This window comes from Euphorbia lathyris, chromosome 6, assembly GCF_963576675.1.
Source record: "Euphorbia lathyris chromosome 6, ddEupLath1.1, whole genome shotgun sequence".
Classification (NCBI taxonomy): domain Eukaryota; kingdom Viridiplantae; phylum Streptophyta; class Magnoliopsida; order Malpighiales; family Euphorbiaceae; genus Euphorbia; species Euphorbia lathyris.
The window spans coordinates 9,388,846-9,413,332 of NC_088915.1; the positions used below are offsets into that span (position 1 = coordinate 9,388,846).

A 24,487-nucleotide genomic window follows, 5' to 3' on the forward strand; every position below is an offset into this window, starting at 1 on the left:
TAAAAATCTATTACACACCTATAGATGGTTCATTCGGACCTCCTATACACAAAATCGTTGATATTTCGTTTTTAATGAACGAGGTGGTATGCGTGTTATGGAAAAAAAAGCACGGGAGTTCGTTCGGTATGCCACCTCATCCGCCAAAGACGGAAAATCAACGATTTTATGTGTAGGAGGTCCGAATGAGCCAACTATAAGTGTGTGATATATCACAAGAAATCAGGTTGTTTGTGACAACAAATATTGTCACTTGGATTCCAATCAGCCGTGTCTAAAAATACCACTGCCGAAATCAACCTCCCAACCAAACACAGGCTGCTTCTCGATCCCTCTTCTGCAGGCACTACCAGACCCAAATCGATGCCAACATCTTCTTCTCCTTCGGCGCTGTCGTGCCCTCCCCTGTTCTCCATTTCCCCACTTCTGTGAATCTGCTCCCAAATCAATTCGGTACAGAAATCTCAGCCTTCTTCCGATTTGAATCGCCTCTTGACCCCTGGACGAAGACGGCGAAAACAATCCTGAGGAAGAATAGATTCCGTCGTTCGCTCAACCCTTATCCCCTAATCCCGACTCCGGCCACCCCAAAACTCACCCCCCAACTCCGATATTAGACATCCGGAGAGGCTAGATGGATCCGGCAATGGACGATAACTAAACAAACCCTAAAAAATAAGAGGTCGACGGAGACTAAGACTCCCACAGGTCGACGGAGACTCCTAAAAAAATAAGAGGAATTCTAAGTTAAAATTAGATAATAATGTTTTAATAAAAGTTTTAAGTTGTCAAAAAATTAAATTTTACATATTGTGTTATAACTATTAATTGAAACAAAAATATTTCAAATTTTTCTATCACAAATTAATAAATAATTTGTGACAATAATATTAGATAGTTACAAAATTATATTTTATAACAATTATAAATATATTGTCACATATTTATAATATTTTTATTACAAATATTAATTGTAACAAAAATATTTAGTTATAACTAAAATTTATTGACACAAAATTAATAAAGAAATTGTGATACTTTCTTTTAACTAGTCACAAAATACATATTTGTGATAATAATAAATGTGTTGTAACATTTTTTATATTTATTGTTACAATTATAATGGTCACATATAAATTTTAGTTACAAGTAAAGACTTCTTGTTATAAATTCATTTATTTATTTATTTTTGAAAAGAATTCATTTATTTATTTGTGATAATTTTATAAAAATCGTCACCCATTTAATTTTTGTGACAATTAAAAAATTAATATCATAAATAATATGCATTTTGTTACAACAATTTATGTGACGGTTAAATTATTGTCACATAAACAAGGATTTCTTGTAGTGATAGATTTTTAAAACCAACTATAGATGTACGATAAGTTTTTAAAGGAAACTATATATATATATGATAGGTTATTTTAAAAATTAAGGGTGTCATTAGATAAAACTTCTCAAATTTAAATGTATATATATATATTAAACCTTGTTTTATATGTTATTAACGCGAGAAAAAAATGATTATCATGTCACTCATGGTGGAATTGTCTCCCTAAATAATGTTTTCCAATGAGAAATTGCTATCTTCCTTTTTCATCTAGAGCCACGTGTCTCTATTTCTCCAAGATCTTTCTCCCGCGCGCGGTGCTCATTTTTTCTCATCTCTGAACAGTCAGGGTCTCTCTTCCTCTTCCTTCTTTTCTTTCTCCTTCACGATTCCATTTGCCTCTCGTAAAAGGTTGTTTTCTCTTTAACTGAACTTTCTCTCTCTAATATCCGATTTCCTTTTTTCGCAGGAAAATCTCCGCTGTTATGGTTAATTTTTATTTTTGTTTCCTCTCTTCTTTTCGTCTTTGATTTGCACAGGAAGGCGATTCCTCGCGCCAAGATCTATTCGAACGAACCGGTAAGCTCTTCCACATTATAATTATTATGTTATTGTTTTTCTCTTGGCTGGCTGGTTCTGTTTGGTTGATGAGAAAATCTCACTGCAGAATTTAAATTTTCATTTGAAATCTGTGGTTTGGATTTGTGATTTTTCTTTCCTTGAGAGCCATCGTGTGTTTTTGTCATTTCTATATAAGCAAAATCTGTAATCTAATCAAAGCGAGGAAAGAATGGATAGTAGTTTCAATTATGATTCAATAATTGCTTAGAAATTTATGCGTCTCTTTAATTTCTCGGAAAATAGTTATGTTTCTCTTCTCTTTCCCAAATTTCCTGAGTTTCCATACAATCTTGAAAAGCTAACTTAATAATCCATCTCCTCTGCCTCCTCTGTTCACTAGTTACGCAGGGAAGCTTACTGCTAGTAATTGATTGATAATGTCGTCTCTGAAATCGGGCCAACATACGGTGACGCGGAGTCCTTCTTGCATCAACGCCGCCGCCACCTTGTCCACGGAGGTTTTCGACGATGAGGATGTCCCTGCTTCTCTCGGGTCCATCCGCCCAATTCTCCGCGTTGCTAGCGAGATTGAACATGAGCGTCCCCGCGCGGCGTTTCTCTGTTAGTACCTTGCCATTTTATTTATTTTATTTTTTCCCGAGAGGAGCCATTTTGTTTACTTATTTATTCCCTGGATTTAGGTCGGTTTTATGCGTTTGCGAAATCGCATAGATTGGATGCTCTCTCAATTGGAAGAGACGTTAGACGGTTCAAGACATCCTTGCTGCAAAAACTAGCAAGGGTAAATTTCTAAATTATTTAATGCCTTCTGGTTCAATTATAGGATTAAACCTCTGTTTGGTGTCATTTTAGGAGATATATAGGGGGGAAGGGAGTAGTTTAAACTTATTTACATAGAAGGGGCTGTTTTTCTACCGTGGTTAAGGGGTTGTTCCCATTCCGGCGCACTAGGCGCCGGAATGAGTATCTTCTGCGCAAGTCAAACTTGCGCAGAGATTCCTAATAGGAATAGGTACCATTCCGGCGCGTGTGGCGCCGGAATGGTACCATATACCTGACAAAAGCTGCGACTGGTAGTCGCAGCTTTTGGAACTCTCCATCACGGCGCTCTGCACGCCGTGATGGAGACTATGCACTGCGCAAAGCTGTGCCTTGCGCAGTGCTGTGTATTCACGGGTCATTTGACCCGTGAATAATTATATTCTTCCCCCTTCTCCTTTAAAGAGAGAAGGAGGAAGAAGCTGAAGGCAGAGTTTATCTGCCTTCCGCTACAAAATTTTTTACCTGCTATTCCTCTTCTTTCTAAAAAAATATCACTTTCAATCCTTCTACTTTTTAATTCTTCATTTTCAGGTATGTCTTTTAATTTTGTTAATTATATTTAATTAAGTAAAACTTATAATTATACTTAAATATCTTAATGTATGTGTTTAATGTTTATAAATTATAACTTATGTTTAGAAAATTGTTTAATTTATGTGTTGTTATGCTTAGAAATTCTCTTAATTTATGATGTCTTATGCTAATAATATCCCTCCCTACTTTAATTTCGACTATGCTTGCAACTCTTATTTGAATTTCTTGTAAAGCTTTAATAATCTAACCAATATTAGGATCAGTTTAATATGGATCAAAACATAATTAAAATCCCAACTATGTCACTAAATTGCAAAACAAACTTATGAATCCAAAAAATTAAGAATTTAGTTTTGTCACTAAATTATGAATCCAACTATGTCACTAAATTATGTTTATAAACTCAAAAAATATATATAGTTTTGTTAAGAATTTAGTAATTAAATTGCACCAAATTGTTAAATGTAATGTAGTTATTAATATTAACCATAATTATACTTATAAACTTTACTAATTTTATGAAAATGTATATAGATTTGTTAAGAGTTTAGTGATTAATTTATATGATATTGTTAAATGTAGTGTATTTATTAATATAAACTCTAAATATTTAAAGAAAATATCTTAATATTTTTAGAATTATGCTTATAAACTGTAAATTAATATATAGTTTTGTTAAGAATTTAGTAATTAAATTTAACAAAATTGTTAAATGTAATGTAGTTATTAATATAAACTTTAAATTGTTTAAAAAAAACTAATAATATTAACCATAATTATACTTATAAACTATTAATTTTATGAAAATGTATATAGCTTTGTTAAGAGTTCAATAATTAATTTAGATGATATTGTAAAATGTAATGTTGTTCATTAATATAAACTTAACTTGTTAGGAAATCGCTTATATTTCTTTGAAGTACTGTTATAAACTCTAAAAATGTTATAAAAATACTTTCATTAAAAATAGAAATGTTATAAATTTATATAATATTTAGAATTATTTTTGTAAACTGTAAAAATATTTATAAATTGTATGTATTAAAAATGATAATGAAATTTTAATGGTATACTTGATAAAAGTAATGTGGATTGTGATTTATTGTCCATATTATTTTTAAATACGCCTACGAACTCTAATAATAGTATACAAAATTATAGTAACCAATATCTTAAAATGGTATAATAATGTTAGAAAATGGTAGATGTTAAAGTTATTGATATTTTATGTTTTATACATATAATGAGAATTGTCATATTATAATTTATAAAATGATGTATGTTGTGATTTTGTGCAGTTACTAACATTACATATTATAAATTCCAGCGCCAAATTGAGGTTAGTTAATTCTATCAAGTAAATATTATAATTTTAATATTATTTATTTTATTATTAATATTATATTTATTGTTAATATTATTGTTAAATTTTGTCTATAAACTCTAATAATGATTTACAAATGTTAGTCAAACAAAATTATAGTAACTAATATATAAAATGGTATAAAACGTTAGAAATGGGTATATGTAAGTTATTAGATTTATTGTTAATTTGGGAGGTATAATACAGATGTTTGATAAAAAAAATTTGCACCAAATAATGTGTGTTGTGATGATTGATATTAGTATAGGTAAAGTTAATAATATTTTAATGTAGGTAAAGTTAATGATATTTTAAGCCATATATATTATTGATATGAAGTTTATATTTGAACTGTGTAATTATATATTATTGATAAATATATATAGGTACAAGATAATGTCTGATTATATCTCCTACATAATTTATTGGGGTGGAAAGTTAGATCTTTCTACCACTACTTTGCAATACGATGCTTCATATAGTACGACAAGGAACAAACGTTTGAAATTTCATAATAGGCCGACATATGAGGCACTGGTGTCCAGAATATCAAGAGCAATAAGATTGGACGAAGATGAAAAGTTGACCCTCATTGTATATAAGTCACCTGGGTGTGGAGGATCATTAATGACCTTTTCATATTTTATGATATGTGCTGACGATGACATTGAAGTAATTTACGATAACTTGAGTTATATTCAAGGTTATCGCAATGTCGAGCTGTATGTTGAGTTTGAGCGGTTCACAGTTGAGAATAATGACAGATTAGGGGTCACCATGACAAACACAATTACTGATGAGAATCATCTTCAGATGACTTCTAATTGGGATGGTCATAGTCCATCAAATGTTGGTGGCATATATGATAATCCACATGATATGTCAAATGATTTCCTCCATTATGCAATGAGTAGTCCATTTGAGGTTGGTCCGAGTGTTCCATGTAGAGTCGGACAAAGTAGGTTAAACAAAGTTCAGACATATGGCGCAAGCAGTAGTGGACATCAAACATATGTCGCAAGCAGTAGTGGACATCAAACATATGGCGGAAGCAGTAGCGGACATCAAACATATGGTGGAAGCAGTAGCGGACAAATGGCGATGATTGAAGAAGTCGATATGGAAGAAGATGTTGATTTGGGTTGTATATCACCCGATGAACTTGGACCTGAAGATGATGATTTTGATCTTGCTGAATACAATGATGATGAGCTCAATGATGCACATGATGGGGATGGTAGAAGCAGCCAACCTGGGGTAGTAAATGTGACAATGGGAATGCTTGATTTGAATGTAGGAGTCCCTGAGGTGCCCTATTTTCATGGCGCACCAACAATACCGCCATTATCAGAATTTGTGTTTCCAGCTTCTCATTATATGAATCTTGCAGATTCAGACATTGGGTTGGGAGAACCGAGCTAAATTGATGGTATGGCAATATGGGATGGAGTATCCGAGCTGAAGGTAGGCATGGTATTTGTTGGGAAGCAAGATGTCCAAGCGGCAGTTAAGAGATATTCCATTAAAAGGAATGTCACTTTTGCTACATTAGAATCAAAACCCCAGAAGTATGCTGTGAAATGTATTGATGGAACCTGTCGTTGGAGGATGAGGGCGATTCTAAAAGAAAAACTAGGGTATTGGCTTATCACTAAGTATGGGGATCCGCATACTTGTATCGCATCTCTTCTCACACAGGATCACAATAAGCTCGATTCTAGCATAATAATGGGTTGTATATTGGAGATGCTTCGTGAGTCACCATCATTGCGAGTGAGTGCTATAATTGGGAATATAAGAACTCGATATCAATACACGATTTCTTATAAGAAAGCTTGGTTTGCCAAGAGCAAGGCATTATTGGCGATTTATGGAAATTGGGATGAATCATACAATAAATTGCCTCGCTACATGAACGCATTGAGTCATTACAATCCTGGTAGTGTCAGCGTGTTGATCGTGAATGAAGAGTCGAATTATCGTGTTCGCGTCTTCAAAAGACTTTTTTGGAGTTTCAGGCCATGTATTGAGGGGTTTAGGCATTGTCGTCCAGTTATAATGGTTGATGGTACTTTTTTGTACGGAAAGTATTGACACACATTATTGATCGCAACCGCATTCGATGGGAATCGACATATTCTCCCAATTGCTTTTGCACTAGTTGAGAGTGAGAATAAAGATAGTTGGGGATGGTTCATGCAATGCATACGTGAACATATCACGCAACGAGAAGGTCTATGTGTTATTTCCGATCGACATGTTGGAATTTTGTATGCAATGAATAGTGAAAACCATGGTTGGAGAGAACCATTGGCATACCATCGATATTGCCTTCGCCACTTCATGAGCAATTACAACACAAAATTTCACAATGTGACAATTAAAAATCTGATATGGACCGCTGGTACGTTGTCTTTCCATTAATATGTTGATATCTAGAAGCCATTTATTTCACTACTTAACTTAACCCATTTTTCACATAGGGTCTGAACCACAACCGCGGAAATTCACGAAGATAATGGATCGTATTAAGGTAATGGATAAGGAGTCATATAAGTGGATCATGGACAAACCGCTTGATCGATGGACTGTAGCATTTGATAACGGCACAAGATATGGAGAACACACCACCAATATAGCAGAATGTGTTAATGGTGTTTTGAAAGGGGTGCGTCAAATGCCCGTTAAAAGCATCGTGGAGCACACATTTATGAAGATGGTGTATTACTTTGACCTGCGACGCAAAATGTTTCATAAGTTAATTGGTCAAGGTAAGTGCAAGAAGTTCTTGGTTAGCAATGTGAAAAAGGCAAGTGGGCATAAAGTGACCAACTATGACAGCCGCACTGGGCTTTGCCATGTCCAAACGGGGTATGATCCATTAACAAAAAAGGGGAACAACACACAAAATGTTAACTTGCAGAAGAAGGAGTGTACATGCAATAAATTCCAAATGTTCCGGTACCCATGTTCTCATGCCATTGCATGTTGCTTGAATCTCCACATTGATTGGTGGCAGTACGTTGATAAAGCGTACTTATTAGAGGAGAATCTAAAAGTGTACCACCATTCATTTCAACCTATGGCACACGAAGATTATTGGCCAGAGTTTCCATCTGCAAAGGTTATTGCGAATCCAAATACTAAACGAAAGAAAAGAAGGCCAAAGTCAAGCAGAATAAGAAATGAAATGGATGTGAGGGAGAAAGGAACAACTTCGTATTCATGTAGTATATGTGGAAAAGACGGACACAACAAAAAGACATGTGTTGCAAGGGCTACCACTTCTACTTTGCCTAATTGATAGTCAAAGTTGTAATTGCATAATTTGTTGTTCGCCTTACAATATTTTTTGTAAATCAAGCACTTTTAATGTATGTGTATTAACTCCTAATTAAGCATGCTAATTTGGTATATTCATCATTTTTGTATTTTTATGGAATAGGTAATGGCAAATAGGCAATACAATCATTTCAATAACGGAGAACGATAAGTACGTTGATCCCACATGTGAAACATGGTATGGTCGAAAAAGACTGTTTTCTACGGTCCGAAGTTCATATTGGATGGGGCCCACCAATGCGGGACATATTTTTGAAGGATATCACAGTACAGATGTTCCTGCAAATTGCATTGTTGATGAGTATACACCACCTGGGTGGATGCGATTATGGGAAGTTAGATGTGAGCTTGAAGCATATTGTATATGTCACAATTTACCTAGACCTAGAGTCATATCATCAACATTGCCGAGGCGAACAGTTCAAGACATTGAAATTGTGAAAGAACAGTTGCAATGTGAAATTGATATTATGGAGATTCGCCTAGATAAATTACATGGTGAAGAAGTCACAACTCCTGAACCGTCAATTATAACATCAGATGTCAATTATAACATCAGATTTATCGTCTGACAGCGATGAAGACTTTCGAGGCTACTTACCATCTTGTTTGCCTCGTTGTTGTTACCACACGTTTCGTCTTTAGGATATGGTGAACATGTTTGTGTCATATCTTATTTGCTTCCGTGATATTTTATAATTGAAAGACTTATATTTTATGAATAATGAAAGATAATATATTGTAATTGTTCTTGTTTAAATTAGAAAGTAATCTCTTTATGTAGGTTTATTGAATATGCCGATAACATATACTCCTGGTGATATATATCGATGGATGGGACGAAAGTGGGCACTTGATGATGATTTTGTGTATCCTCTAGATCCGAGACAACATAACGCGGAAAATGTCATGTGTATAATGCAAGAAGAGTGGGAGTATCGAGTCAATGAGGCAGATGTTTTACGTGAAGATGCAACAACTTGGGGGGTGCGCAAGCCTTGTTTTAAGTCCATTAACATGCCTCGCACGACCAGTAATGAACTCCACTTAGCTCTTCATAGAATACGAGAAGAAAATAACCGTATTAAGATCAGACTAAACCGATTTGAAATGAGAAAACTAGCACGTGAATATGCTGAAGATGGTGACATAAATGAAGCACGTATATTCATGAGTTATGCCACAAGTCCAAATAATAGATCTGATATAGAAATGTCAGATGAGGAAATATGAAAAAAATACAAGCTTGTTTGTTAATTAACTATTTTCTATCATCAAATGACTATTTTGTTTGGTGTGGTTCTATGATGCAATTATGTGTATGATTTAGTTTGACTATGTTAGTTTGCATATATTCTAACATTATATAAATATTGAAGGTTGTTTAGGTGGAGGGCGATGACAACTAGAACTATTAACTGGTTGTTGGCGCCATTCAATGATGACTACCAAAATTGTCGTATAAGTGATCCACGCGAGTATTATTGTGGTTTGAGACGTGAATGGCCATACAGGTTTGCCGAATCAGAATTGCTAGCCAATGACTTACGTTCCTTGGGTGTTCAACTTGTACACCGTAGGTCTTTAAATATGCCAAGACGAAATGTCCGTGACTATGAAATGGCTGTGAAACGAATTCGGAATGAGAATAATAAAATGTTATTGAGGCGAACACGATACTATATGTTAAAATTGGCCAAAGAACATGCGATAGCTAATGGGAGAGAGTTGTCTTCTGTGTATGAACAAAGAATTTTATCAATTCGGCGCTACCAATCTGATGAGGAAATATCAGACGAAGAGTGAATAGTTATTTGTACTACAACTAATATATTTCAATTATGACAACTTTTTATAAATGTGAAATTAAGTTAAATTTATGGAATAGTCAAAGACCACATTTAAATGTGAAATTAAGTTACACTAGTTAGTCGCTCTTTTTTTAAATGTGAAATTAAGTTAAATTTAAATTGTACCAAATAAGTAACTATTTTCACTACTCAATTAAAGCTATGAGAATGAAATAAGGTACTATTCTCACTACTCAGTTTAAGGTACTAGAATTAAATAAGTTACTATTCTCACTACTCAATTTAAGCTATAAGAATGAAATAAGGTATTATTCTCACTACTCAATTTAAGGTACTAGAATGAAATAAGTTACTATTCTCACTACTCAATTTAAGTTGTATCAAATAAGTTACATTTAAATTAATACTCTCACTATTCAATAATGTCCCCCAGTTCCACAATGAGTGTTATACCGAATTCTATTACTTACTCTACGACCTTGTACGGCTGTTGGCCTTTGTATTTCTTCTGGGGCAACTTCTGATTCGTTCGCTATATTAACCACCCCTTAATTTTGCCAATAAAAAAAATTAATTGTATTAGTATAAATCATTGTAAATGAATTATTTAAATTTTGACTAGATCACAAATTTATTACCTGAATTTAACTCACTTTGCCCTTGGTCAAATCCAAAAAGTCCAGGACCATCAAAAAATTGTTGATCGCTAGACCCAGTGTTTGAAGGACCTCCATGATCATGTATGTTATAATCAAATTGGCTTGATGATGCAGCACTTGCGTATGCTGCAAATGCATTTGAACCAGATGCATATGCTGCAAAGGCACTTGAACCAGATGCATGTGTCCTAAATGCGGGTACGATATGATCATGAGGTGTATTGGTATACCCCTCATTATTACGCTGGGAATAATCAACCGGATTAAATTGTGGACTTGTATATGTCTCCATTGGATTAAATTGTGGATTTGGATACGTCATCATTGGATTTTGTGGATTTGGATAAGCCATTGGTGGTGTTGGGGTTGGTGTACTTTGGTATACTTGTTGAGAACTAGTTTCACCATACATAGGAAACAACATTGGGGGATCAATTTGTTGGATTCCGATAGGCGCCGGAAGATTAGGTATTGGTTCAACACGATCCTGAAAAGTACGCCGCCTACGTCTACCTTCACGTGTAGGCTCGAGAACTCTTGGAAAATTCAGAGTTGGGGGAGCACGTTGGGGAATATATGTATCAGCTAAGTTATGCTCTTGATTTAGAGCTCCAATCAAACTAGCTGCTCGTCCCCTAATAGCCTCTCTATTTACTTGTTGCTCAGGCAAATGATACATTGCCTGAAGACCATCTCCCTGTAAATTGAAACATAAGAACACACATTACGAATATATATATATATATATATACATTAAATCATTCAATATTTTATACATATACGTATCATTGCACCCCTGACACCTCCAGTAGGACTTATCCATCTTCTAGTCCGCAAAACATACCATTGCATGTATTCAGATTGAGGACCAAGTGGTCCTCTTAATCTCTGTGTGGTTGCTATAGAATTGTGTCGATCATTCCATTTCTCAATGAATACCCGATGTCGAACATCCCAAATTTCATCGGTATTATTGTGCAACTCAATAGTATGGAGCGACTGCACCTGCAACGGAATCCCTGGAATGGGTTGATCCATACCAAATTGTCGAAGACATCGATCAGGTTGATGATATTCGACAATTTGAAAACAAATTAAGGGTGCAACAGAACGCCACACTGATTGTCCAGCAACGCAATATGGTGGCAAATGATCGAGCACATTCTTGTATGGCTCCCAGCACATCTACAACATAACACAAAATTATCGTCAACATATTTATGAATATGATACATGTAATTTAAAAAAATTTACAAAGTCCAAACCTCATCTTGTTGTTGTTCATCCAAGGCCCTTCGAAATTCTTTCAAATCATGTGCCAACGCCAGATATTTCATATCTGGTCCTTTCCACCTACAATTTAAACAAATACACATATAACGATTTAACCAACTACACATATAACAACTTTTAATTAAATATTTACCTAAAAGAGTATGGCTTATCCATTGCAAAATGATTTTGTACACGAGGTGCAATCCTAGGAATTCTTTCACATGCCCACACTTGTAATAATTGTAAGCATCCACTGATTTGTGCAGTATCAGGTTTTGTTGCTTTACACATTTCTCTGTACAAGTGAGCTAGAGCAGCTGCACCCCATGCATATTCACCTGCCTCATCAAAATCGTGTAGTAATGCCAACCACATAAAATGCACATAACCACTGTTCTTCCCTCCAAATAATAAACCACCAATGACACGTAACAAGAATGCTCTTGCATAACATTCAACCGTATCTTCATCAGCATTAGGTGCCAAGTTTTGAAAATGTTCAGCTAACCATGATAATCTTATGGAGTTTCCCTTCATAGAACGTGGGGGAGGTACAACTCCTAAGTACAATTGACAAGTTAGTGGAAAGTCAAGGTTCGCAGTACCAGTTACTGCATTCCCATCTACACGTAAACCCGTCAATACCTCCACATCTTGTAAAGTAATGGTGGCTTCACCCACTGTTAGATGAAAAGTGTGTGTTTCTGGTCTCCACCGTTCAACCAAGGCAGTTATTAAGCTATAATCAACGCTTATTCCACCGACCTTTACAATACCCTCAAAGCCGGTCCGACGTATATAATTAAGAATTCTCGAGTCTACATTTGTATACATTTCACTGTTTGTTCCAACTTGACATCGCAATACTTTCACTCCATCCTGACCACAGTAGAACATGTCATCATATCAAGTTAAATATATCATACTTAATTTTGAAATAATTATTATTGGTTAATTTCTATTTCATTGATTACCTCATTTTGCCATATAAGTTGGGATCTATGAATACTTTGCATGTGTAAAACATCATCTAGAATTGGTCCTGGTTGCATTATTTGTGCTGCTCTCCTTGCATTTGCCATTTTAATATATGATACGCCTATATGATAAATAATCATAAAGTACAAAATCATTTATTAAACTAAATATAATCAAATTAATAAGAAAGTTCAAACTAATTTATTACACTTAATATAATAAGATTACATTACATTATTAATAAGTAGACTTAAAGTTCTCCCTATTACAATAATCGCGTTGCGATAATGGGATTGATTGTCTAACTCTACACATCATTTCTCTATATAATAAATTTTGTCTTGGGTTATCATCCTTGCAAACATATTCCAAATGAACTAAATTTAACGCCACCATTTTATAGTTTCTTACATTTATTGCTTCTATTATTTCATTATATGTTTTTTTGTATCTCCATGATAAACCTTCATACAAAATCTTTAACTTCCATTTCTCACGACCAACAGGATAACCGGTATTTATAATATCTTGGATTTCACTATTAATTCTCGTAATAAATTCCACTAGACTTCTACCACGTTGCATTTTCATCTCCTTCATTTTTTTTTATCTTTTGTCTAGCTTTTTCCTTTGCATAACGAGATACACATGCACGTGGAACTAGATATGATTTAGCCATCTATAAAACAAATAAATCATATAATGTAAGTTCATCATACCTTTTTACTTAATATTTTTAAATAAAACATAAAGTTAATTATAAATAAATATTTTAAAGAATTGATATTTTGAATAAAACATAGAGTTAATTACTTAATAAGTCCATTGTAATTATAAATATTATAAACTTATAAGATTTTCTAAGTATGAACTAATATTTCTAAGCATATTTATAAAATAAGAGATTTGTTAAGCATGCATTGACATTTCTAAACATAGTTATAAATTAATATATTTTTTAAACATTAATTAAATTTCTAACCATAATTAATAAACTAAGAGATATTCTAAGCATAAATGAAATATTCATAAATTAATATTTCTATGTATACTTAAGAATTAAGAGATTTTTTAAGTATAAATTAAAATTCCTAACCATAATTATAAACTAAAAGATATTTTAAGCATTATTTTATTTTGACATATTTCTAACCATAATTTTTTAAACTAAAAAATATTCTAACCATCATTATACATTTTGAGATATTCTAAGCATAAATTTTATTTGCTAAGCATAAATTTTCTAAACATAAATATAAATCAAAAGATTTTCCACATATAAATCAATATTTCTAAAGATACTTATAATTTAAGAGATTTTTTAACCATAAATTAATATTTCTAACCATAGTTATAAATTACAGATTTTCTAAGCATCAATTAATTTTTCTAAACATGCATATAATATTTCTATATATAAGTTATAAATTAAGAGATTTTATTACCATAAATTTATATTTATTAGCATAAGAACACATATATTAAGAAAATTTCTAAGCATAAGTTATAATTTATAAAAATTAAACGCATAAATTAAGATATTTAACTATAATTATAAGTTTTTCTTAATTAAAAGACATACCTGAAAATGAAGAATTAAAAAGTAGAAAGACTGAAAGTGATTTTTTTATGTAAGAAGAGGAAGAGCAGGAAAAGGAAGAGAGGAAGGTGGGAAAAAAAAAATTGGTAGCTGAAGGCAGAATTTAATCTGCCTTCAGCTTCTTCCTCCTTCTCTCTTTAGAGGAGAAGGGGAAGAACGGGTCAAATGACCCGTGAATCGAAGCACTGCGCAAGGCACAGCTTTGCGTAGTGCATAGTCTCCATCACGGCGTGCAGAGCGCCGTGATGGAGAGTTCCAAAAGCTGCGACTACTGGTCACAGCTTTTGTCAGGAATATGGTACCATTCCGGCGCCACACGCGCCAGAATGGTACCTATTCCTATTAGGAATCTCTGCGCAAGTTTGACTTGCGCAGAAGATACTCATTCCGGCGCCTAGTGCGCCGGAATGGGAACAACCCCTTAACCACGGTAGAAAAACAGCCCCTCCTATGTAAATAAGTTTAAACTACTCCCTTCCCCCTATATATCTCCTAAAATGACACCAAACAGAGGTTTAATTATATATGTTGTTTTTTATTTTAAAAGTTACACTCTGTATAAAACAATCACTTTTCAGAAATTGTATACAAAAAAAATGGGGTAATTGCTTGATATAATGTTCAATTTTAAAATCTTTCAGCAATGTCCTTTTTGCAAGGTAATATGAGAGCATGAAAGAGTTGTTGTGTTGGTGATATCAACTTAAGATTTTGAAAAATATTCTATACATAAATTTTGATACAGGCATCATGCCTGATTTGGATGACTTTTTTTTTTTTTTGAGATAATTGAAATAGATCTTTTTAGATTTTATTGGATTATGCATAAGTAAAGAGAGTTCTATCAGAACATAACGCATCCTATACATTTGTTCCTGAGATTTCTATAACTCACAAATGATCAATTTTTTATATTCTGCTGAAAAATATCGATAACAATTTGTTCTATTTAGAAGTTTATTACCGAAGTTCACAATTTTAACCCCATGTATAAAATTTAGCCTTACCTTGCCAATTAACAACAGATCCCCTCTGAAACATACTCAATCTACAAATATTTATGAACTATAGCACCGTCAAAAATGTATAGAAGCATCATTTACTTAGCTGCCCTTCCTTCTTTTTATACGAAGCCTTTTATAGAGTTGAAATATAAAAACATATTCTCTTTATGCCTCCTTCCTTCTTACTGCAAACATCTAATTTTTTTTTTCATTTCTCATAATTCTTGAGCCAAGCCCATTCTCCTTTTTCTTTTTTTTTTTTTAAAATACCCAAACCCATTCTAAGAAGGAACCATATTTCCGGGATTAACACATCACCTTTCTATTTTTATAACAAAATCTAGCTTGTTACAAATTGTAACTTACAATATTTTGTTAATCCATGTGTATGATTCATTCCTTTTCTGGTACCGATGTGTATATTCATTACAATTTTCCACAACTTGTTTTTACACTTTTTTTGTTTAACATTAAGAAAATTCATGTGAAATCTTACTCAGGACAACGCGTTTAGTGTTGCTGCACGGATTAAAGAGACTGATGAGCAGGAAATTGAGAGCGTTTATAGGCAGTACTATGATCAGTATATTACCTCAGTTGACCAGGGAACCAAGGACGATAGGTAAATGAATAATCAATGGCATATATTGGTGTTTGAATTATTGTTTATTACTCTCATTTTTTCCCTGTTGAGTAAATCCTCGCTAATTTCTTTACAGAGCTCAACTTGGAAAAGCCTATCCAATAGCAGGAGTTCTTTTTGAAGTTCTTTGTTGTGAGAATAAGACAGAGAAAGTTTTTGAAGTTCCTAAAGGTATGAAATGATATAAATATAATCCTAACGTTACAAGCAAGATCAATTTTTACCCGAAAATTTGAAAAACCTGTTTTGACTGTTATTTAACTATCAAATAGGATATTTTAAACAAATTTGTCGATAAAAACAGTTTCATATGTGTTTTTTTTTTTTAACTATATTAATATCACAGTAATAAAATTAACTTATATACAGCAGATTTAGTTTTTAGGATTTTATTATAATTTTTGTAATTTTGTTAGTAATACACTAAATATTTTAAACATAATCGATATTTGGAATGTCTAGAATGACAGACGGTTAATACCACTCAAACCAGTTTTTTTTTTCTAATTTTGGATAACCTAAGGCTAAAATTGAGAAATTTGTACCATTTTATAAGTTAGCTAAATTTACACTTTTTTTAAAACGTTACACTTAAATTTGTTCTTTATCTTTTCATTTTTTCTTTCGGTTCAATCTTGTATTGGTTCATTCTGAGTATGGTTCTTGCATTTAGGTTTGAGCAGATTATAGCTGCAGCTAGAGATGTCCAAGAAAGGAATGAAATTTTACGCACAACACAACATTCTCCCCCTGGGTTCTGCTGTTTCCTGAGAGGAGGCAAGGCCATATGATATCTCCCTCTTTCTGCATGTATGAGGTTTTACATTGTGTCATTTAATATGTTGTTCAAGCATATGTTCATTCCTAGAGTTTAGGCGTTAAGGACGAGAATTTCTATGGTGGACCGGGTGCAATGGATCCAACCAATAAAAAGAGAGAAGCATACTACCTTATTAGAAAATGATTGGTGTAAGGAAAGAAAGTGTCCAATTGCCATGTTTTTATTAGCAAGGTTCAATGGACCGGGACCATTGTAAAATTTCTCCGTTAAGGACATGTCTTTTGTGTGCATCCTTGGTGTTCAGCAACTCCTAATTTTTTTTTGTCGTGTAATAATACATCCGATTAATAAAAATTGTTTCCCATACCACTAAATGGCAGATAACTAGTGCAAAGAAAGAATATATACACACGTATGACATTAATTGACCAATCAGGTGTATTTGTTCCCGGAATACCGTAATTTCTTTTATCGCGGGTATGGCCAGTGTTGTATCTAGGATTGTTTGGTTGAGACCCCGAGTTGGTATGAATGTGTTAAATTGACCTTTAACGACCTCAAAATGAAAATATTCAAGAGTTAAAGTTGTTCAGAACGATATTTACTATGAAACTATTTTTTTTTATCTTTTAAAATCACAATTTTTGGAGTTTTTTTCTCTCAAATCCAATTTCCTTCCCCTAATCAAACACCACCTAAAGTTTTTAGAATATAATTAATTCTTTTTGGAACCGTCAGCGGTCATTTTGAGACGTTGATTGAAGTTCAGTGGTTATGGGTGTAACAAAGTATAAAGTTTAGTGATTTTTATGTTACATTTTGAAGTTCAGTAATCATACTGTGAAAATTGGTAAAGTTTAGCGACAGGATGTAATTTACATCTTATATATTTTTAGTTTGTAAAAATGTAAACTCCGGAAGTATGTGTGATTTGGTAAAATAGAACACATAATTAGCACATGAACAAAATTTTTTTTGTTACATTGGTGGGAAACCCCGAAAAAAACCTACCTACTAATTAGTCGAGGGAGAGAGATCCCCCGACCTATTACTAAGGAGAATATTATGGATGCTTGCAGGCGACACACCACACTCGTGATGACTCAAGGCTACAGATCCCGCGAAGTTAGTCATCCAATCAGCTGCGCGATTACCTTCCATATAGACGTGCTGAAGTTTAACGGTCCAATTTCGTGCCAATAGCTTTTTGCATTTCCTGAATAACCAAAAGTACTGATGTCGAGATTCATCATACTGCATAAGTCGCACCACCACCTGAGAATCCAGTTCCATAATAATCTCTCGAAAATCGTCTCTGCAAGCAAGTTCTAATCCGAAATATAGCCCCGATTATTCGGCTAAAACCGCCATGCAAATCCCCAAATTAGCCTAAAAGCCCCCACTCCACTGACCATTGCTCGCGCTCTCCATGTTATCCTTGCTTGCTCCATCGGAGTTAATTTTAACCCAACCAGTTTCAGTCGGCTTCCAACTCATATGAATCTCCAATTGCATTCTCTGACTACACCTTTAACGATGGAGAAAACATTGCAAAAAGAAAAAGCTTGGTCGCGTAGCAACTCCGGATAAAAAAACAGCAACTATTTTTATTTATTTTAGGGATAAATATTTAAATTTAATTCTAACGTTTTAAAGGAGTACAGATTTAGCTTAACGTATGAAATTGTTCAAATTTAACCCTATATTATAATAACTGTTATTTAATTGTCACTTCAAACCTTCCAAATGTTAATTATGTCTATGATATTTTATGTTACTAACACAATTACAAACTATATGTTAAAATGCTAACAACCAAGCCTTCTACGTATAAGTTAACCATACTTTTTTTTATTATTAAAGTGTCTAAAAATATTTACTATGTTATTAATATGGTTACAAATAACTAATAAAAAATGCAAGGAACTGCTACAATTTATCGATAAACTTGTTTGGAAAGTTCGAAGTGATAATTAAATAACAGTCAAACTAGTCTTTTCAATTTTTCAGTACGCATGGCTAAAATTGATCTTGTTTGAAAATGTTACTATTAAATTTTGATCATTTCGTATATTAGGGCTAAATCTGTATCTCTCTTAAAACGCTAGGTTTAGAAGAATAGTTGACAGACTATTATATATTGGTTTCACAAGACCAGACATAGCCTATGTAACAACAATTATCTCATAATGTTACAAGATTAAGTGGGTGAATTAGTGAAGATTTTGGAATCATAGGAAAGAAACCAATCTTAGGGTCTGTTTGTTTCACCTGCTCCTGTTTGTTGTTGCTGTTTGCTGTTTGATGTCTGCTGTTACTGATAGGTAACAGATATTGGTTGATTTTTCTGTAAAAAGCAGTTGTTTTGAATTTTTACCAAACATTTTTTTGTCTCATGTTTAGACTTAAAAGACAAAAGGCAGTTCTAAAAATTGAAAACAAATGGGCACTCACTTTACTATAATAATTCAGAAGCAATTATAATTGCTCAATCGTGTGGCAGATATGCTTGCGGGGTTTGGTCGAACAAGTCACCCTAAAAGATGGTGGAATACTGCTCCAAGTTTTTATTCTAATTTTCTTAGTGACATGCAAATGGCCGTCTAGCTTATAGATTTGGTTAATCTCTCTTTCTTCTCCCTTGTATGAATTTTTGGCTCCTTTTTAATAAATTGGGTCGGGAGTGGTGGTTCTATAGGGGATGCCAACATAGTTGGGATGTCCTGCTTCCACTCGCTCTCCTCCTCACCTTTAATTAAAAAAAAATCATAGAAATCGCTAAAAATCTTGTGTTTCATGACACAATTAAACATGTTGAAATTGATTGTCGTGTGATAAAAGATCACACACAATCTGTATATTCAAAATTTCAAATTGCAGATTGTTTCATAAAGGCTTTGAGTTCTCACATAATGATGCCTTTCACGATTCAAATGGAGATCATGATTATAACATAACTTTCATCTTGTGAGGGGTGTGAAATATACAGAACTACAAGATGAAGCTCCAACTGAAAGTAATAGTAATAACAGAATGAAGAAGTCAGAAATTGTAAGCAGTTGAAGCAGTTATGAATGGCGGGAAAATTAGGTGTAACAGATTAATTGTTATAATAGAAAGGTTTGTAGCTGATAATTGATAATGAATTCTAGAACAATACATATAGTATATAAGTAAGATTGTATAGTATAATTTATAATTGCTTAAGAGATTTAATATAAAATATATCATATTCTTCATTTTTTTCAAAGTTGTACACCACATATGTGATTTACCTTCATTTCTTACGTTAAATGTATCTCTGCACTTATCCAAAAATATTAAGAGAAAATTCAGATCGTTTTTTTTTTCACAAAACATTTTAGATTAGAGTATATTTACTTGCTTCAAAACCCAAGGTAAATAGGGATAAAAATAGAAGGATCAATGTTATAAAATTTAGGCAAAAAGCATCCTGAGACCCCTGATCTTTCATTGTTTGGTGCATTAAGCCCTCGATCTTTTATTTAGACACATTAAGCCCATGATCTTTCATCATTTGGTGCATTAAGCCCTCGATCTTTCATTTAGACACATTGAGCCCTTGATCTTTCATATATGGGTGTATTAGGCCCTTCCGTAAATCAATTAATATATAGGTTTATTAAGGGCATGTTTGGTTAGGTTTATATAACTGCAGCGTTTCGCATTTTCTCTGGACACTGCAATATTTTGGAGCTTTTCACGAAAAGCTCTTTTCATGAACAGTTGTTTGTAGTTACTTGTTATTGATAAAATTACCCTTCTTATTTCCACAAAATGTGCTTCAATTTTAACATTATTTTTATTTTTAGAACATAATTATCGAAAAATAAGGTTTTATTTTTTTATTTAAATTATTTTTATTAATTTGTATAATATATTTTTTATTTTAGAATTTGTTATTTTTAGAACATCATTTGTTGTCACACCAAACATGCCATTAATAAACCTATATATTAATTGATTTATTGAAGGACCTAATACACCCATATATGAAAGATCAAGGGCTGAATGTGTCTAAATAAAATATCGATGGCTTAATGCACCAAATGGTGAAAGATCAGGGGCTCAATGTGTCTAAATAAAAAATCGAGGGTTTAATGCACCAAATAATGAAAGATCAGGGGCCTCGGGATACTTTTTGCCTAAAATTTACAATAAAGATTCTTCTCAAACATATATTACAAATGAAAATGAAAAAGAAAACCTGAAATTATTAGTTGAGTTATTGGCTTAATAGATTTAATTTTATATTTTATATTTGTGTTGTTAAATTTATTTATTTTTATTATAGTATTGGGCAAAAAAAAAACGTATGTGGTTTGCAGCGTTAGAAAAAATTATCTCCAAAAAGAAATTGTTAGCTAAATTTGATAATTTAAAAAATCATATCACCTTGTTGAAAATGCTTTTGTATCTCTATCAAACCTCGAAAAAATGAAAATTATTAAACATAGTTTTCAATTTCAAAAATATATTTAAGATTGAGTATTTAGTAAAATATGATAACTCGCACAACGTGCAAGGTGTTCGACTAGTAATTAATTTATTATCAAAATTAGAGATGATAAAAGTATACACGTTACATAATTTTAGTATTTAGATTTAGTTTAGTAGGTAATGTATCATTTTTAGGTTAAACATGAAAATGAAACGTAATTTTTTTTAAGTGGAGTTAGAGTTGACATGCTAACTCGAAAATGACACAAATATGTTTACAAGTCGTCTTTTGTTTTTTACTTGAATTATATTCTCTCATATTTTTACATGTTACGAAACATTTGGAGTTGGGTTAAGGTTGACTCGTTTGACACTAAACTTTTTGAGTTGGGTTAGGGTTGATCCATTTGACACTAACCCAAAAATTGACACAGCAGGAACACGAACACAACATAAATTTATATGTGAGCTAAAAATACGATACAATGTATCATTTTTAGGTTAAACATGAAAATGAAAATGAAACGTAATTTTTTTTTAAATGGAGTTAGAGTTGACATGCTAACTCGAAAATGACACAAATATGTTTACAAGTCGTCTTTTGTTTTTTAGTTGAATTATATTCTCTCATATTTTTACATGTTACGAAACATTTGGAGTTGGGTTAAGGTTGACTCGTTTGACACGAAACTTTTTGAGTTGGGTTAGAGTTGATCCATTTGACACTAACCCAAAAATTGACACAGCAGGAACACGAACACAACATGAATTTATATGTGAGCTAAAAATACGATACAAAATCGACAATAACCAGATTAGGTTAACACGAATATGACACAAAATGTTTCAAGTTGGGTTAGAATGGACTCATTTAACACTAATTTGAAATTAACACGACATAAAACCGACAATTGAAACCTTTAATCAAAACCGAAGTCTGTAATTTGCACTCATTTTAAAAAGCGTGTGGACTTGCCTAAGCTTTTGGGCTTTTACCTAAAAATCATAATTAGTATAAAATTACAAAAAAAAAAAAATCATATTATCAAAAATCATTCTAAATATCTCGCTCTTTTCTATATATTACAAATAAAATATAATTTTATAGTCTACTTTATAAATTCTAGATCCAAATTTATAAATTTTAAACCTTAAAAATTAGATTTTAGACTCATAATTTATAAACCTTAATTCTTAAAATATATTAAAAAATATCTCGCTCTTTTCTATATATTATACATAAAATGTAATTTTATAGTCTACTTTATAAATTCTAGACCCAAATTTATAAATTTTAAACCTTAAAAATTAGATTTTTAGACTCATAATTTATTGGGAAAATTACACAGAAATTCATCTTTCAAAAACTATTTACAACTATGTCAAGTCATAATTTTAGATTATATCAAACTAGTAAAATCAGTACTTTTAATATATTTTAAGGATTGAAATTTACAAATTAGAAGTCCATAATATATTTTTTAGGGTTTATGATTTATAAATTGGAGCCTAGAGTTTTTAAAATATAAAGAATAATGACATATTAAGAATTAAGTTTGGTGACTTAGTGTAATTTTGTACTTAATTATGATATTCATGTATTTGACCCTAATTTATTTAATATATTAAAAAGCCCAAAAAGTCTCAAAGGCTAAATATATGAAAAAAAAAGCCCAAACAGTCTGAAAGCCCATAAATATGCTCTTTTCTATATATTACAAATAAAATATAATTTTATAGTCTACTATTTAATATGTAATAAACAAAAACAAATTAGAGCTCAGGTAAACTACAATTCTCATCCGGAAATCAGATGACGGTGATGACCCCTCATCACAAATTGTCATTATTCATCATAGCTCTACGAGAAATGCACCAGCCGGGAATCGAACCCGGGTCTGTACCGTGGCAGGGTACTATTCTACCACTAGACCACTGGTGCCTCATGCATTTTAGCGTATATTTAATTTATTTATTCTCTATCTTAATTGTAATGGATAATTCTCCCTAGCAGCATGGCACATACTTTACCTATTAGTAATGGAGTAATATATATATTGTTCAAGTTAATTAAAATATTTTTTCTGTCAAAAAAAAAAAAAAAATTAATTACAAAATTTGGTTTTATTTTCTTAAACACCAAAATTATATGCTAGCGTAGGGATGTCAACGGGTAGGGTACCCGCAGGTAATGTCAATCTCAGACTCTTATCCTTTTATTTTTTAATTACCCGTACCTTTCTCATTACTCTAACGGGTATGCTTTTTGCATCTCATACCATTTCCATTTAATTCGCGGGTACCTTTATCCGTTAAGAATCAATAAATAAAGCAAAAAATATTACAAATTTAACTAAGTATAAATTTAATAAATCATCTATCTAGGGATGGCAACTGGTAGGTACCCGCGAGTAGTGTCAATCCCAAACTCTTACCCGTTTATTTTTTAATTACCCGTACTCGTCCCATTACCCTAACGGGTATATTTTTGCATCTCATACTTTTCCCATTTAATTCGCGGGTACCCACGGGTACCCTTACCCATTAAAAATAAATAAATAAAATAAAAAATATTAAAAATTTAACATAATATAAATTTAATAAATCATTTATCTAAAAATTGAACAAATTGAAAGTAGCTTAGTGGTATCACTCAATGGTTGAGAAACAAAAGATTGGGGTTTAAAATCTCAAATATTACATCTAAAAAACAATAAATTTTTTTAATATATAAAAGAATTATGACGGGTAACGGGTACCGGATGGGGGGGGTATTCCCATACCCATCACATTACCCTAACGGGTAATTATTTTGATCTCATACCCTTTTATACAGGGTACGGGTAGTCCCATTAGGGTCGGATAGTACCGGGTACCCGCGGGTACACTACCCGTTGCCATCCCTACATCTATCTAAAAATTGAACGAATTGAACCTCAATGAATAAGAATAAATTAGTTTAGTGGTATCACTCAATGGTTGAAAAACAAAATATTGGGGTTCAAATTTCACATCTTACATAAAAAAAACAACAATATTTATTAATATATAAAAAAATTATGACAGGTAACGGGTACCCTGAGGGTATTCTCATACCCGTACCATTACCCTAACGGGTAATGGTTTTGATCCCATACCCGTCTCATACCCTTTAATGCAGGTTACGGATAGTCGCATTAGGATCCGGTAGTGTCGGGTACCCACGATCCGATTTCTATAAATTTTTAGTCAAAATTTAATATATGTTTGTTGGTAATAAATGACTCATACACTAAAATCATATATTATCATCAATGTTA

The 24,487-nt window shown here is 32.5% G+C and overlaps 1 protein-coding gene and 2 non-coding genes across 6 annotated transcripts; 1 reads left to right on the forward strand and 2 right to left on the reverse strand.

Moving 5' to 3' along the window:
• Positions 1–1,602: 1,602 nt before the first annotated feature.
• LOC136233281 (callose synthase 5) lies at positions 1,603–9,866 on the forward strand. 4 transcript variants are annotated; one of them, XM_066022900.1, is made up of 6 exons: positions 1,603–1,683; positions 1,803–1,912; positions 2,295–2,515; positions 2,596–2,696; positions 4,570–4,610; positions 9,356–9,866. In XM_066022900.1, the coding sequence occupies exons 3-6, from the start codon at positions 2,332–2,334 to the stop codon at positions 9,780–9,782; spliced, it is 753 nt and encodes a 250-aa protein (XP_065878972.1). In that variant the 5' UTR covers positions 1,603–1,683; positions 1,803–1,912; positions 2,295–2,331; the 3' UTR covers positions 9,783–9,866. The 4 variants fall into 4 exon arrangements, with proteins under 4 accessions (XP_065878972.1, XP_065878971.1, XP_065878973.1 ...); XM_066022899.1 differs by having other exon boundaries at positions 1,650–1,744; positions 1,873–1,912; XM_066022901.1 differs by lacking the exon at positions 9,356–9,866 and adding an exon at positions 8,761–9,220 and having other exon boundaries at positions 1,650–1,744; positions 1,873–1,912.
• A 13,098-nt stretch (positions 9,867–22,964) lies between these two features.
• Positions 22,965–23,050, reverse strand: LOC136234529 (small nucleolar RNA snoR114). The gene has a single exon (XR_010691404.1). It is a non-coding gene; the product is annotated as a small nucleolar RNA snoR114 (small nucleolar RNA).
• Positions 23,051–23,059: 9 nt separating this feature from the next.
• Positions 23,060–23,130, reverse strand: TRNAG-GCC (transfer RNA glycine (anticodon GCC)). The gene has a single exon. It is a non-coding gene; the product is annotated as a tRNA-Gly (tRNA).
• Between the last annotated feature and the right edge of the window lie 1,357 nt (positions 23,131–24,487).